The sequence below is a fragment of the Pteropus medius genome, unplaced genomic scaffold (assembly GCF_902729225.1).
Source record: "Pteropus medius unplaced genomic scaffold, Ma_sr-lr_union100, whole genome shotgun sequence".
Classification (NCBI taxonomy): Eukaryota; Metazoa; Chordata; class Mammalia; order Chiroptera; family Pteropodidae; genus Pteropus; species Pteropus medius.
In genome coordinates this window covers 3,355,279-3,368,764 of record NW_024342471.1, presented here as the reverse complement: position 1 = coordinate 3,368,764, position 13,486 = coordinate 3,355,279, and the positions used below count along the sequence as shown (strand labels likewise).

General features: G+C 58.2%; 1 protein-coding gene across 14 annotated transcripts; it reads right to left on the bottom strand.

Moving 5' to 3' along the window:
• Positions 1–102: 102 nt before the first annotated feature.
• ADAM33 (ADAM metallopeptidase domain 33) lies at positions 103–13,280 on the bottom strand. Of its 14 annotated transcripts, none has more exons than XM_039863843.1 (22): positions 13,091–13,272; positions 10,734–10,813; positions 8,314–8,390; positions 6,627–6,705; positions 6,371–6,447; positions 6,106–6,295; positions 5,808–5,945; positions 5,658–5,729; positions 5,299–5,465; positions 5,131–5,215; positions 4,892–5,034; positions 4,184–4,361; positions 3,981–4,070; positions 3,546–3,741; positions 3,294–3,402; positions 3,002–3,200; positions 2,829–2,906; positions 2,643–2,751; positions 2,419–2,566; positions 961–1,052; positions 720–793; positions 103–447 (listed from the first exon to the last, which is right to left on the bottom strand). In XM_039863843.1, exons 1-21 carry the CDS (start codon positions 13,188–13,190, stop codon positions 756–758), a joined length of 2,445 nt encoding a protein of 814 aa, XP_039719777.1. In that variant the 5' UTR covers positions 13,191–13,272; the 3' UTR covers positions 103–447; positions 720–755. The 14 variants fall into 14 exon arrangements, 9 of the variants coding, with proteins under 9 accessions (XP_039719777.1, XP_039719778.1, XP_039719773.1 ...); XM_039863844.1 differs by having other exon boundaries at positions 5,808–5,873; XM_039863839.1 differs by having other exon boundaries at positions 5,658–5,945; positions 13,091–13,273.
• Between the last annotated feature and the right edge of the window lie 206 nt (positions 13,281–13,486).

Here is a 13,486-nt window from a genome sequence, read left to right as displayed (position 1 = left end):
TAGTACCTCCCACGTGGCACAGAGGACGTCCACTTGGTATTGTTGCCGTCCAAGACACACCTCTTATATAAGTTATCTTAATAATGATGAGTTTTCAGCCTCTTTGGTTTCTCTTCCAGAGTAAGTTTAAGTAACAAAGTTTTACATAACAGGTGGATTCTTGGGCTGGCGTGTGTACCCTAGCAGGATCCCCAACCCTAAGGAACAAGGACAACATTGAGAAAATTCTGATGAGACTTTGGGGTTCTGGAGTGGGTACGGCAGAGGTAACCTGGAAAAGAAACTTGCAAGCTGCCTGAAGGTGCAGGAGGTCAGCTTACTTGCTGGCTCTGCCCCTGGGGGTCCAAGTGCCTGGAGTGGCTGTCAGTAGCCACCTGTCTGTAAGTGTCCTCCTCTCAGGATCTCCTTCTCACCAGAAACAGGATATCAGCTTCTGAACTTGACCTGCTGTGAACAGATTGGGGACCTCGGGCTGCAAGTCATGTGGCAGAGGTGACAGATGAGGACAGAAGACAAGAAGAGCCACTTCTCCCTCCTCCACTGCAGAGGCGACTAGCATCTGGCCTCCATGACAACAGTTTCTTCATGTGGTCATACCTCATTTCCATAATAACCGAAGCTCAGAAACCCCAGAGTAGGGGACAGTGAGCTGAGGGGCAAGAGAGGTGGGTGGATGAGCAATGGGGGGTAGAAGGCCCCACATCAGGGTCCCCACCTACCTGGGGGTCCAGGCAGGGCCACAGAGCACAGGCTTCTCAAGGTGGCTGTTGGGCTCTGGCAGAGATCTCAAGGTCTGGGAGCAATGAGTAGAGAATAAGTGCTGTGAACACAGTTGGCAGGAGTCCCTGGGGCAGGTAGGGCACTGGGAACCCAAGGTGACTGGGTGCTAAGTGGAGAGGAGGGGGCCCAAGAGTCCATCCCTTCACTTCCTTCCCCCAACTCCCCCTGTGCCTCACTCACCCAGGGGCCGGGGTTCTCCAGTGGTCATCTGGCCCAACTCAATGAGGTGAATACTGCTCAGGGGTTGGTCCCTGCGTGGACCACCTTTGGGCCTGAGCAGTGGGATAAGAGGCCAGAAGGTTGGAACAGTGATGTTGAGCAGGGCACTCCCAGGCTGCTTCCCTGCAGCCAGCAGCATGTGCCCAGCCTGAGTTTTGTGTTCTGCTCTGCCTTCTGTGTTGAGTTTCCACCCTTCTGTTCCAGGGCACTCTCTAGCTCCCTTCCTGCTCCCTCCTGAAAGGAACCTTTGGGGTCCAGCCTCCAGCTGAGACTCAGGCCTTCCCAGAGCTGCAAGCACTTTCTCTCTCCAGCCCTGACATTTCTCCTGTGTTCTGACACCACCCCAGCATTCTGGCACTCTCTAAATGTTGATATCACTCAGGTCCCAAAGAGGGGTGGACTTCTTCCCCAATGGCAGCTGTGCCTACGCTCCTTGCCATTGGGTGGCCCTGCTGCTCTTGATGACTCCAAGCAATGCTTGGCTGCTCATGCCCCATCTCCCAGGGCCTGCCACTTCCTTCCATGTCTCCAATGCCCTCAAGACTCTGCCCTGGCAATGACATGCCGTCAACGCCCCCATGAAGGCCCCCTCATGTTGACACACCAAGTTCTGACCACTTTGCGTCTCTGCCCACACACCCCAAATCACTGTTCATTATGTCGAGACCCTCTCAGTTGGCACCTGGGACATAGCTGGTGCCTTACCCCTGTCGGGGATGCCCTCTGCTCCCATTTCCAGCCCAAACCCTGCCCTCTCCCTCAGCTTGCCCAGAGCACTCCCAAGGCTAGACTGTCAGATATAGCTATAAGGTACCTGCCTGGCCCAGTGCCCAGTGAAAGGGCAGCCCTAGGTCAACTGTGTTTGGTATTATGGAACCCTCCTCCCACGTCATAAAGAACTGGGTTGGGGTTGGCCCTTGGCACAAGGGCAGCCAGTACCATAGCTGACCAGTGGTATGGAGTAAAAAGATGTGCTGGGCCCACGATTTGGGAACTTGAAGTGGGTAACGGCAGAGATTTAGGCAAAGGAAGTGAGAGAAGGCTGAAAGCTCATGAGAGAGGCAGGAGAGGCCTTAAAGGGCGCAGTGGAGCAGAAACTACATTAATAGCTAGTGGAAAACGAGGCAAAGTCAAGGGTGAGGCGGCCACTTGGTGGGAGAAACATAGGAATGGACAAAAGGGGCTGAACCACAGCAGTGGGAAGGATAGAGGGTCCTGCTGGGATCCACACCCTCAGCCTGACTGGGAGGCCATTCTGTCTCCTGCTCAAGGCTTCTTTCTACTGTCTCTGCTGCCTCTCTGCACCTAGAGGTGAGGCTAAGGACCCTGCCCCAGCTGCACCAGGCCCAGCAGAGCTCTGAGGAGTAGGAGTCACAGGAGTGGGCTCAGGGAGCAGGGAGCTGGGCCCTCAGAGCCTACCCACTGCGCACGGGGTCCCTCCTCGAGCCGCAGAGGTATTGCTGGAGCCAGGATCCTGGCTGCCGGTAGCAGCACCAGGCCAGGCCGGCCCCAGGGAGCAGAGGCAACAGGAAGCTAAAGATCACCGCCAGCAGGAAGGTGTCCTGGTCTGAGAGGACAGGGTGGGGCTGAGTCCTGAGCAGGTGCACCATGCAGCCCCTCCCCATTGCTCCCCATGGGCGCACTTTCAGGCTGCATAGGGCCACTGTCTATGCTACCACCCAACCCTGGCTTGTCACAGGAGGGCGGAGCCCAGCCCGGATCACAGTGGCAGTTGTGGTTACTATTGCAAACCTGCAGAGGAAAAGAGAAGAGGTTCTCATGGCATCAGGGACCTCAAGGTCACTCCCCCCACCTTTCAGGTCACTCACCCCGTGGCCATGGCAGGTGATCAGGCAACGCTCCAGCTCCCAGAAGGTAGTGTTCTGGCAGCGCCTCTCCTGGCACACCTATGGGCAGTGGTGTTCACTGAGTAGTGAGGGGGAGTGACGCTTTGGTCTGTAGGATTCAAGTGGCAGGGAGGGGTCCGATGGGCAGGGCTCACCATTCTAGATCCACACTGGGTACCTGGCTCTACTAGACCCAAGTCATGCAGGTCCAGCTGGGCACCAGGTAGCAAGAAGGCTCCCCTGCAGGTCACCTCGTGGCTGCCTAGGCTGAAGGTAGAGTCCACCGGCATCGTGTGTGGTGCCAGTGGGTTCTGTTCCCCACCCTGGCACTGCAGCTTCCCACACTGTGCATCCCTGGGGACCAAATAGAGGGTGGTCAAACAGCATGGAATGTCTCCTGCCCCCAACTCGCTCCCCAGCTTCCGCAACCTCCTCTCCTCTCTCCACCTCTGAGCACAAGGCACGAAGCCGCCCTCGGTGTCCTGGCCGCAGTTCCCATGGGCGTCTCCTGCAGAGTTCACCACCTGGAAACAGGCCTCTGGGGCTGGGTGGGAGCCTGGGGAAGCATGGGTAAGGCTGGCGGCCCATATGCGGGCCGCGCTCCTCCCCTCTCAGATCCTCCCTCCTATCTTCCCTAGAGTAGAAAATTGCTCAGCCCCGAAGATGAGGTGCGGTGCAAGGGCGCGCGCGTCTTCTCACCAGGCCCCCAGAGCTGCTGGCACTGCTGCTCGAGCGTGGGACACTCGCCGTCCCGGCAGTAGCCGCGGCCGCTGGCGCAGGGGGAGCCATCCAGTAAGTAAATGTCTGGGGGGCAGTAGGGAGAGGAGCCCGTGCAGAACTCAGGGAGGTCACAGTCACCAGCAGCCCGGCGGCAAGGCGCGCCCGCCGACTTCAGCTACGCAGGAGACCCGGGTGATGGGAAGGCGGCCGAGGCACAGAGAGAAAATGGATAGTGAGAGATCCACACAGAGAGCGATGCTCAGAGGAGGGAGAGCCCAGCGGGAGAGCCAGGTGGAAGCAAGTACAGAGCAGACCCAGCACCCGCTGAGGACTGAAGGACGCGGACTAGCCGAGGCCAACAAACCGGCTCCCAGTGCCCTTCCACCCTCACCTGCGAGCCTCCCATGCCCTCACCAGGCAGCGCGCGCAGCAGTCCCCTTGGGAGCACTGAGCCCCCGCACGCAGAGAGCAGTCGTGGGCAGAGCAGCAGGTGTCCGGGCACTCCTGGAGCCAGAAAGGCAAGGAGGGACCAGGTGAGGGAGCAGCGCGCCGGACCTTGGGGCCAGCGGGCGGTGGGGCCAGCCTTGGCCTCCCGGGGCCGGGCGCGCAGACCTGACCTGGCCCGCGCCGCAGTCGCACTCTTCGCCCTCCTCCACAAAGCTGTTTCCGCAGTGCGCGGGGGGCACCGGGAGCCGGGAGTCGGGCGCGTTAGACAGGCACGCTCCGCCCCCCTTGCGGAAGAAGGCGCGCAGCTGTCTGCGGCTGCAGGCGCTGAACACTCGCGGGAACGGGTGCCTACGCGCGGGAAAGGGCGTCGGACGCGCGGGGACGCCCCCTCTCCACCCACTGTTCACCTCTGATCCCCTCCCACAACGACCCCGCCCGCCGCCCCCGCGCTTGGCCACACAGTCGCGGGATACGCGGACGCTGCCTGAGCTGCGGGCAGCTAGACTCCTTTAGAGGCAGAGCCCAGAATGGGTAAGTGACTCGTGCAAAGTTGCATAGAGAGCCCGAGACGGGAGGGTGTGACGTCAGGAGCTGGCAGCCCAGGATCGGGGTCGAATCCCGACCTGGCGCTGCTACTCCCGGGGATGGAGTAACCATTAGGCTATTCATACTCTTGAGAATTCACTTTCCTGCGTTTCTTCCATTTGAGTCTCATAACTCTCAATGCGGGTACTATGATCATATCCCCATTTTACAGAAGAGGAAGCGAGGATAACCATTCGCGCAAAGGAATGCAGCCGAGGAAGGGCCCCAGATCTAGCGAAGCCTGCCCGGCGAAGCCTGCCCCGCAGCCCCTAACCCCACCGGGGCGCCGGTACCCAGTGGCCGAGGCCATGACGCAGCCTCCCTGCTCCGCCTCGGCCTCCACGCAGCAGCCATCAGGGTCGTGGCTGAGACCCAGGCTGTGGCCTATCTCGTGGGCCATGGTGACTGCAGCGCCAATGGGGAGCTCCGAGTGGTCCTGGGAGGATGTGGGGACAGTCACTACGAGCTGCGGGGAACCCCCCAACCGCCACCACCTGCACCTCTCCTCCGGTCTGATATCGGGGCAGCTCACCGTGCTCACGCCCCCCGAGCTCTCAGCGTGGCACATACCCTCGACCGGCGCTAGGCCCACCGTGTTGCCCTGAAAGACACGGCCCCTGAGGGCAGAGGGCAGCGTGACTGGCGAGGCGGGAGTCACACATGCCTGGCGCGATGGCACGTGGGGATCGGGGGCACCTACGTGAGCAGCTGCGCTGAGTCGTGTGGCAGCCGCGCCCACAACCCCCGACGCCACTGCAGGAAGGCCCAGAGCGTGGCATTCGCATCCGTTGTGACAGGGCTCTGGTCCTTCTTGGTCCACACTTCCAGGCCGGTCAGCGCCACCTGAATGTCCAGAGTCCTGAGAATCTGCAGTCAGGGCAAGACAGGCCTGAAGAAGGGGACCAGAGGCGCCACTGTGCCCCTGCTCCTCTGTGGGGGCACCCCTCTCCTCTCCGCTCATCCCCTCACCTCATCGCCAAGCCTACCACATCCCATTAGGACCTGACTGCCCCTTGTTGTGGTCACCCCCATTAGGGCTATCTCCCTACTGCCCCTGACCTGGTCCACATAGTTGGTGACTTCCAAGAGACGCTGTTTGGTATGGTTCAAGTTCCGGTGCTGGGTCAAGAACTGGAAAGGCACAGCAAGGTGGTGTGAGGGGCTGAGCTGGTCCCATCTGGGCTGCCAACCCCCTGGGTCTCCTCTCACCAGGGTATGGTCAGCCACTATGTACAGCTCCAAGTACCTCCTGCTCCTGCCGGCCTCCCGCCTCTTCTGGGGAGAGGCAACAGTGACCCTGAGTGACAGGCTGCTGGGCTTGAGAGCCCTGACCACCAACCTCAATCCCTAGAAAGCAGTTAACTTTAATTTTTGCTAGAATTTGTTTCTCCAGCTTCCAAATATCAGGACAGGAGGCCCTGAACTGTCACTGTGCATTCCTGTCCCTTCTGATTTGGGGGGCTATGGACACTGCATTCCCACTCCCACCCCTGTCTGTGCCCCTGACCCTGATCTGGGTGGCATGAGAAAAGCTAGCCACGTCTCCTTTGTCCCCAGAGTCCCTCTGGCCACATGCTCCTTTCCAGCTGAGCAATTGCTTGGTCCGGAAAATCTTGTGAGTTGAGACGTCCTTGGTGTCCCCAGATGGCCAGGGATGCACATAATAGCTGGCGTTGCTGCTGAGCTTGATCAGGCCCCTGGGGTGCAGAGGGGGGTGTGAGAGAACTCTTGCCCTAGCCCCAGGCCCAGACTCTTCCCCCAGAATGCCTCACCTCATCCCAAAGCAACTGCTGAGGATGACCCAGGAGTCCGGGAAGCCTCTCACACGCCCATGGTAGTGACAATGATCCTGGAGACCAAAGAACACAGCCCCAAATCTCAGCCAAGGTTGAGGGCATGGTGCAGGGGCTGGCTCCTGCCTCTCCTTAGGATCAGGAGGAGAACAGAGGAGGAACTGTGGGTAGGCCCTTAGGGAGTGCATCCCCCAGCACCCTTACCGTGTCCTCAGAACCCATGAAAGTATCTCACCGTGTGGTTGGGAACCAGCACCACTGGCTGCCCATCTGGTCTGTAGTGGGTTTCTCTGTATCCCGGGGCCAGCAGCCTGCTGGGAGAGAGTGTTACAGGAATCACCTAATGCAGCCCTACCTCCTCCGGGATGCCTTCCTCCCTGAATACTAATTGAGCAGTTCTAAGAGTAAGGCACAGGCCTAGCACTTAAGAAGCAACCCAAGTGTGCCTTAGGGAAGGGACAGGCATGATCGTGTGCTGCTTCACTCAGAGAAGACTTGGGCTGGAGGGAGGAGAAAGGCGAAGGGCAGGAAGGGGCCTTGGTGATGGCTTAGATGTGGGAAGTGGGAGTGTGGGAAGCACCAGGGAGGAGCAGGAATAAAGGAAACGTTTGTGGTCCCTGTGGGGTCTGGTTCCGCAGGTCTGGAGCTGGGCTGGAGGGGAAGACTCAGATTCTGCCAAGGAAGTGGGACTGGGAGCCAAGATGGTATGGTGAACTCCCCAGGCGGCCCTGCCTGCTGCCTGCCCTCGTTAGGCATCTGATCAGCCCACTCTTAGTCCACCTCCCTGCCTCAAGGATTCTTCACATCTTTTCCTTTGGCCCAGACCCCACATATCTCCCCACCTGTTCTTCAGGGGTGCTTATTCCCTGCTTCTAGAAGAAACAGAATCCCCACCTGCCCCCACCTTCTGTAGACTCCACTTCAGTAAAGATTCCATTTTCAGGCTTCACCTCACCAGGGTCCTTCCCACCAAGACGGATCACCCATAAGTCAGTGCCTCTTTTTTTAAGAAAATCCTCGATCCATACCTCACCTTGACCTCTTTACCACCAGACTGCCCCCAAAGACCTGTGATGCCTGCTTCTCCACCTCCTAGTCTTTCCTCCACCTTCTCCAGCTTTGTTCCCCACTCAACCCTAGGAGGTAGGTGATGTGACCACTTCATTTAAAGTGTGGGGACATGAAACCCCAGAGAAACTGGTTCGGCATGGTGGAACTAGAGTTTGTTCCCAGTTCGTCTGACTTCATGAGGGAGAATAAAACATGTGCCTGCAATGAAACAAGCACTCGATAAATAGCTGTTGATAATATAGTCTGAAAAGTTTTAAGATCCCACGCTCCATCTTGGACAACCACACCATCCAGCCTAGCACCATCCACCAACTCCAAATCTTTGGCTCTGAACCATCCAGGACACTCAGCACTAAAATGGCCTTCTGTGATCTGGCCCCACTGGGACTCCCCAAATTCATTGCTCTTTTTCTTGCAGATGGAGACCCTCTGGAAAAGCTGGACAAATTGCTGCCACCTGAATGTGCCTTAATCTTTGTAGCCGCTGCACCTTCGTCCCTGTCATTTCATCAGCCCGCTCTTGGAATCCATCTTGGATTTTTTGGCTCAGCTTACTCTTCAAGCACCCACTAGGTGATGCTCACTCATTTCCAGCAGGGAGATGGCAAGAAGCTTCTGGGGCCTGGATGAGGGATGTGCCCCACAGCAGGACAGACCCAGCCCCAACAGTCCACTTCAGCCTCAAGGGAGCCAGTCATAGAACGGTGTGACTCTGTCACCTGAGCCTCCTTGAGGCCCTCACCCCTCTAGCCTCCCTCCTGGGTTCCCACCAGTCCCTGCCCCCAGCACTAGTTCTCCCCAGAGAGAAGGGCTGTCTTGACTCCTAGCACATTCCCTGGCCTGGTACTTACTGATTCTTCTCCAGCTCTAGCAGGAGCTCCTGGCCTTCAGCCTTCAAGGCCACCAGCCTCGTGTCTAGCTTTAAGACCTGGACAAGAAGGAGTATAAGACTGAGATGGCAGGCAGCCCGGCCTCCTGCCTGCCAGGGAGCAGGTGGGATGTGCAGTCAGCTCTTGAGGGAGTTCTTGGGGGAGAGAATGGAGGCAGAGGGCAGCAGGCTCTCCACTTGCCCTGGTGGGCATGGATGGGTGTGAGGGTGAGAATATGCAGACAAAGGTATTCCCAAACTCAGGATGTTTGTTGTTCTGAAAACAGCCATTTGACATGGCCTGCTATGTGCACACCACTTCCTCCCTAGGGAGATAAGAGGTCCCAGAAAAGTGCCCTGCCTTGCCCAAGGTTACTGGGCCCTTCCTCTGTCCCTCCCTCCTCTAACATGCCCAGGCTTCCTCTAGGCAGGGAGGACAGTGGAGTCCTGAAGACAGTGGAGGGTCAAGGGAGCAGGGCAGCAAGCATCAGGCAGCTGTGGCTCGGGCCTCTTTACGACCTCTTGTTTTATATTTTGCTTCTCCCTACTCTGCAGGATTCAGACTTTACTCTTCTATCTCTAACTCTGACAACTGCTCCCACCCTGAAATTGTCCTTGGCCTCCAGCAAGCCTGCCCCACATCTGCTTCACTGATCTCATGAAGTAAACACAGACCCCTGACCCAGGCCAAGAAAAAAACACTGGCTTTCTCGACCAGATGTCAGGAGGGGGCCTGGGCCAGCCTGCCAGCCTCCCCTTCCCTACCCTCTTTGGCTTTTCCACCCTGTGGGAAGACCTCATCTTCCTCCCTTGTCCACTCAGGCTGGCTGGGGGCCCAGAGCCGGAGCTGGTCCAGGAACCTCCCGGAGAACTGCTCTGTCTTTGGAATGCTGGCCTTTCCTTTTTATCCCACAATGCACTGGGCTAGGCTGCAGGCCAAGGGGCTCACGTCTTGGCGTGGGGACCCTTCCTCGGCAGGTGGGGAGCAGACAGCCCCCTGCCCCAGCCAAGGGCCCCATAAGGCCCCAAACTTGAGCTTATGTGGCCAGAATGTCACTTGTTTTATTGGAGGAAGGTTTGTACCAAGGAAAGGTGGCAGCCCAAATGGAAAGGCACCTCCTGCCACCCCTACCACAGAACCCCCTCTCTCTGTCCCCCTGCTGTCCTCACTCCTTACCATCCTACTGACCCTGGCCCTCACCGTGCACCCCATCCCTGGCCTGAAATGTGAGTGTTTCCTTCCTCTGGGACAGGACTCCTTGCCTCAACTCTGTCATCATTTTGGCAGGCTTCCTGGGAGCAGAGGCCCGTAAGTGGGAAGAGGAAGGCCCCTCTGGGATTCCTCTTCTGGTCACAGCCCAGGCCAGACCGGGAGGGAGGTCCACAATCAGGATGACCCCAGCGTGAGCCCAGCCTTTCCCTCTGCCAGTGATGTCCAGGAAAATGATCTCAAAGCTTGGGCTAGGGCGTGCTTGACCACTTGAATGGGGGCCCTGAGGGTCTGGGGGGACCAAGTGAGGGTTTTAGGTTCGGACTTGTTGGGCCTGTGGGAGCCCCCTAGCCTGCCTGCCCTCCTCGCTGACTTGGACAGTGGGTTGTCCTTTCTTGCCTAAAAATTCAGGATGAAGAGAGCTCTAAGTTAGGGGACGTTGGCCAATGGTTTGAAGTCTTTCAGACCCTAGTGGGTCTCAAACTTCTAGACTAAAGAACTGTGTGACCTTGGGCTTTTTCTCCAACCTCTCTGGGCTTCAATTTGCCCCTCTGTACAGTGGGTATACCGAGGTTTCTGGCCTCCTGGTTTGCAGCACAGCTGTGTGGCACATGCAGAAGGGAGTGTGGTTATTCTGGTGTGTGGTGGGTGGGTGTCGGGAGGAGGCTGGGGCCCAGCATCCTAGAGAAGCAAAATGGGCTGGGCTTTTAGCTGGGGGCCACCAAAAGAGTGACCACTGCCCCCTGGACAGAAATGGATTCTGCATGAGTCAGTGAAGCTGAAGTTTCAGGCCCCTCAATGGCAGAGTCCTGGAAGGGACAGCAATGTGTCCACAGGGTCACATATTCTGGTAAACTTTGCAAAAGAAAGATATTTTGTTGTTTTCTCTAAGAAGTCCCTGAAAAGTTTCATGCCTCATAAACTCAGGCCCCACCTCTGCCTGATGGCATGGGGTGACCCAGATATTTCTGAGAAGGGAGAGAAAGAAGGAAGGAAGCCTGAAAATGACTTCCATGTGTGCAGGCTCATGCAAGCTAGATGTTGCCCTGTCAGCCCTTCGGGGAGGGACCTAAAGGACAGAGTGGCGGGGAACCTAGAGACCCTAGCAAAACTGTCACGATGAAATTTGGGGAGGGGCGAAGAGCCTGGGAGACCCTGGGCTCCCACAGAGGAAGAGGTGACACAGCACTGACCGGCTCCTCCAGGGTGACCATGCGCCAAGGTTGTGCATCCAGGACCCAGTGAGGGGTGACCGGCTCTCCAGGGGTGTTTCCTGGGGTGAGAACAGAGCACAGGGTGAGAGGGACTTGAGGAACAGATGGGAGTGGGGACAACAGAGGAATAGGGTTAGAAGATGTCATCAGGGAGGAACATCCATCTTCAGCACTCAAGGTTTAGCCTGGAGGGCAGGCATCCACGGAGCATTCTCGGAACTGAGGAGTATTTAGACCGATGGCAGAAGAGGGACAGAGGAGCCTGGGAAGGACAGTTCAGCTGGGGATGCAGGAGCCCCACTGACCTTGGGGGAGGGTTTGGCAGTCAAAGGTCACAAGGAAGAGACCAAATCCTCCAGTGCACAGGGGAAGAGGAGGGGGAGGGAGCCTCGGGTATTTTAGACTGAGTGGCAGATGTCTTTAGTGTGAGAGATTTGTGAAGAGGATGCCTGTGTCTCTGCCACCCTCTGCGAAAAACAACAGCTAGATGTTATCTTGGGAGGCCCACCTTGCTCAGAGACCCCATTGGGGGCTTCATGCTGGAGATGGGGCTTCCAGAGACCCTGGCCCAGAAGCCCCTGGGAGACAGAGCCTGAGTGCTCCTGGACTGAGTGTGCTTAAGGGGGGAGGAGGGTCAGGAGGAACACCAGAGCCAAGCATTACTTAGAGGTCGCTGGAATGTTCCCCTGGAATGCTCCCAGCCTCCCTCACCATGGGCCCCAGTAACTCTCACTACACCATCCCTGTAAGAGCCAGGCCCCAGACAGCCCAGAGCCTGCAGGCAGCCATCCCACACCTCTGGCATTCAGTCCTTGGGGAAGCCCAGCTCCCAGAATAGACAGCTCCCCAATCCCCACCCAGCCCTGACCCCAGTCCTGCCCAGGCTGAGATGGCTGCTTGTGGAAGTGGCTCAGCAACTACCAGGTCACTGCTAACTCCTTTCCCCTCCTCCATCTCCTCCCCTAAGCCCCATCTTCAAAGACCTAGAATAGCAATAGCTCCAGGGGTCCCCTTCCCCCAAGAAGCCCTCCCTGATTTGGACGAGTGAGTTGCCATGGTGGGTGGAGGGAGGACACAGCCATGGATTGGAGGCTGAGAGGTCAGTGTGGGGAGGAGTCTGAAAGCTTCTAGGGAGAGGGAGAAGGGGATTCTTCTCAGCCCAGAGAGGACTTAACGGGTGTGGAGAACCAGGTCTTGCTGGGCCCGGGTCTCTTACGGTGGAGAGGGGAGGGCCTGCCTGTGTGCATGTGCGGGTATGGATTGGAGGTTCTCCTCATGGCCCTGTGCACACACACTGACCACTGGCACCTTGACAAAGGAGAGAGAGAGGCAGAGATGGAGCTGTGGCAACTAGGCAGATAGGAGCAGAAACTGGGGGAGCCAGTGTGTGTTAGGGAGCATAGAGCCCCTCTTCACTCCTCCCGAGGGTCAAATCATCATCCCCTGACCCAAGGCTGAGGAGGAGTAGGAAGCTGCAGAATGCCTGGGACTATCCCTAAGGGCATGACAGCTATCATCCCTTCCCTTGGGGGCCCCACAACAGAGCAGGACCCTATCCTTGTTGGGTCCCCCCTCCACACTGCTCTAGAACCCACCTCTAGGCTGCGAGCCCTGCCTTTCCTGCCTCCTCCCTGGTCACCTTCCCTGTCCCCTCACCAGGCACAAGATATACAGGACTCTGCAAATCCTCCCATCCACATGGAGAGGTTGCTGTTGTCCTTGTCCCCAGAGGGTTGGAGAAGTTACACTGGGAAGAGCCGGAGTGGAGTCTTCTCCCACAGCCCTGCTAAACAGGCACCTTCTGTTTGGAGCCACCCTGCTCTATCGAACCAAACAAGGCAACACTATAAGCAATATACACACCGCCCCAAGGTCCTGGGACGAAGGGATGAGCAAGGGTGATTTGTGAGCATGGAAGCCAGAGTTCATTCCCTAGTCTGAGGACACAGCAGAGAGTCTGGGGCACTGGGGGCTCCCAGGAGGAGGAAAGTCCCTTCAGCCCTAAGGGATGCAGGGGCAGGAGCTTTCCCACTGAGAAATGGGGCCTAGGGGTGATTCCAGCAGAGAATCCAAGCAGAGGGGTTTGAGGGGCTGGGCAGCTACTCAGAGGGGAAGGGTCCCTGCCACTCTGTTTTGTCGTGGGCACAGTGGCAACTGGGCAGTGTGTAAGTCTGGGCCCAAGACCAAGTGACAGTCCCTGGACAAGTCCCACAGACCCCCTCCCAAACCCTCCCTGTTCCCTGTCCTCTTGACTGCGCATTCCCAGGGTTTCAAATCTTCCATCCTCTGACAGTGTCCCTAGGGGCGCCTGTCCCTAGGGGCGCGCTCCCACTCACCGCGAAACGCCTCGGCCCCCCACATCGGCCACGGTAGCCGCAGCAGCAGCAGCAGCAGCAAGACCCGCGACCCTAGAGCTCTCCTAGACCTTCGGCCCATAGCTGTGAGCGCCTCGGCCTCTGAGCTGCAGCTCCGCGCCAGGCTCCCGGCTCCCGGCTCCCGGCCCCGCCCTGGCTGGATCGCAGCCGACTCACGCCCAGGGCAGCCCTCCCGCCGTCTCCCACGCCCCCCTCCCGGGCCGCACCCCTCCCCACGCGACCCAGCACGCATCCCTAGCTGCCCGCGCGGTGACCGCAGCAGAGCCCGTCCCGACTCTGGACGGCAGGGCCCGAGCTCGCGTGCCTTTGAGGAGTCGGGGTGACCCTCCTGGCCAGAGCGGCCGTTTCAAGAGTAGA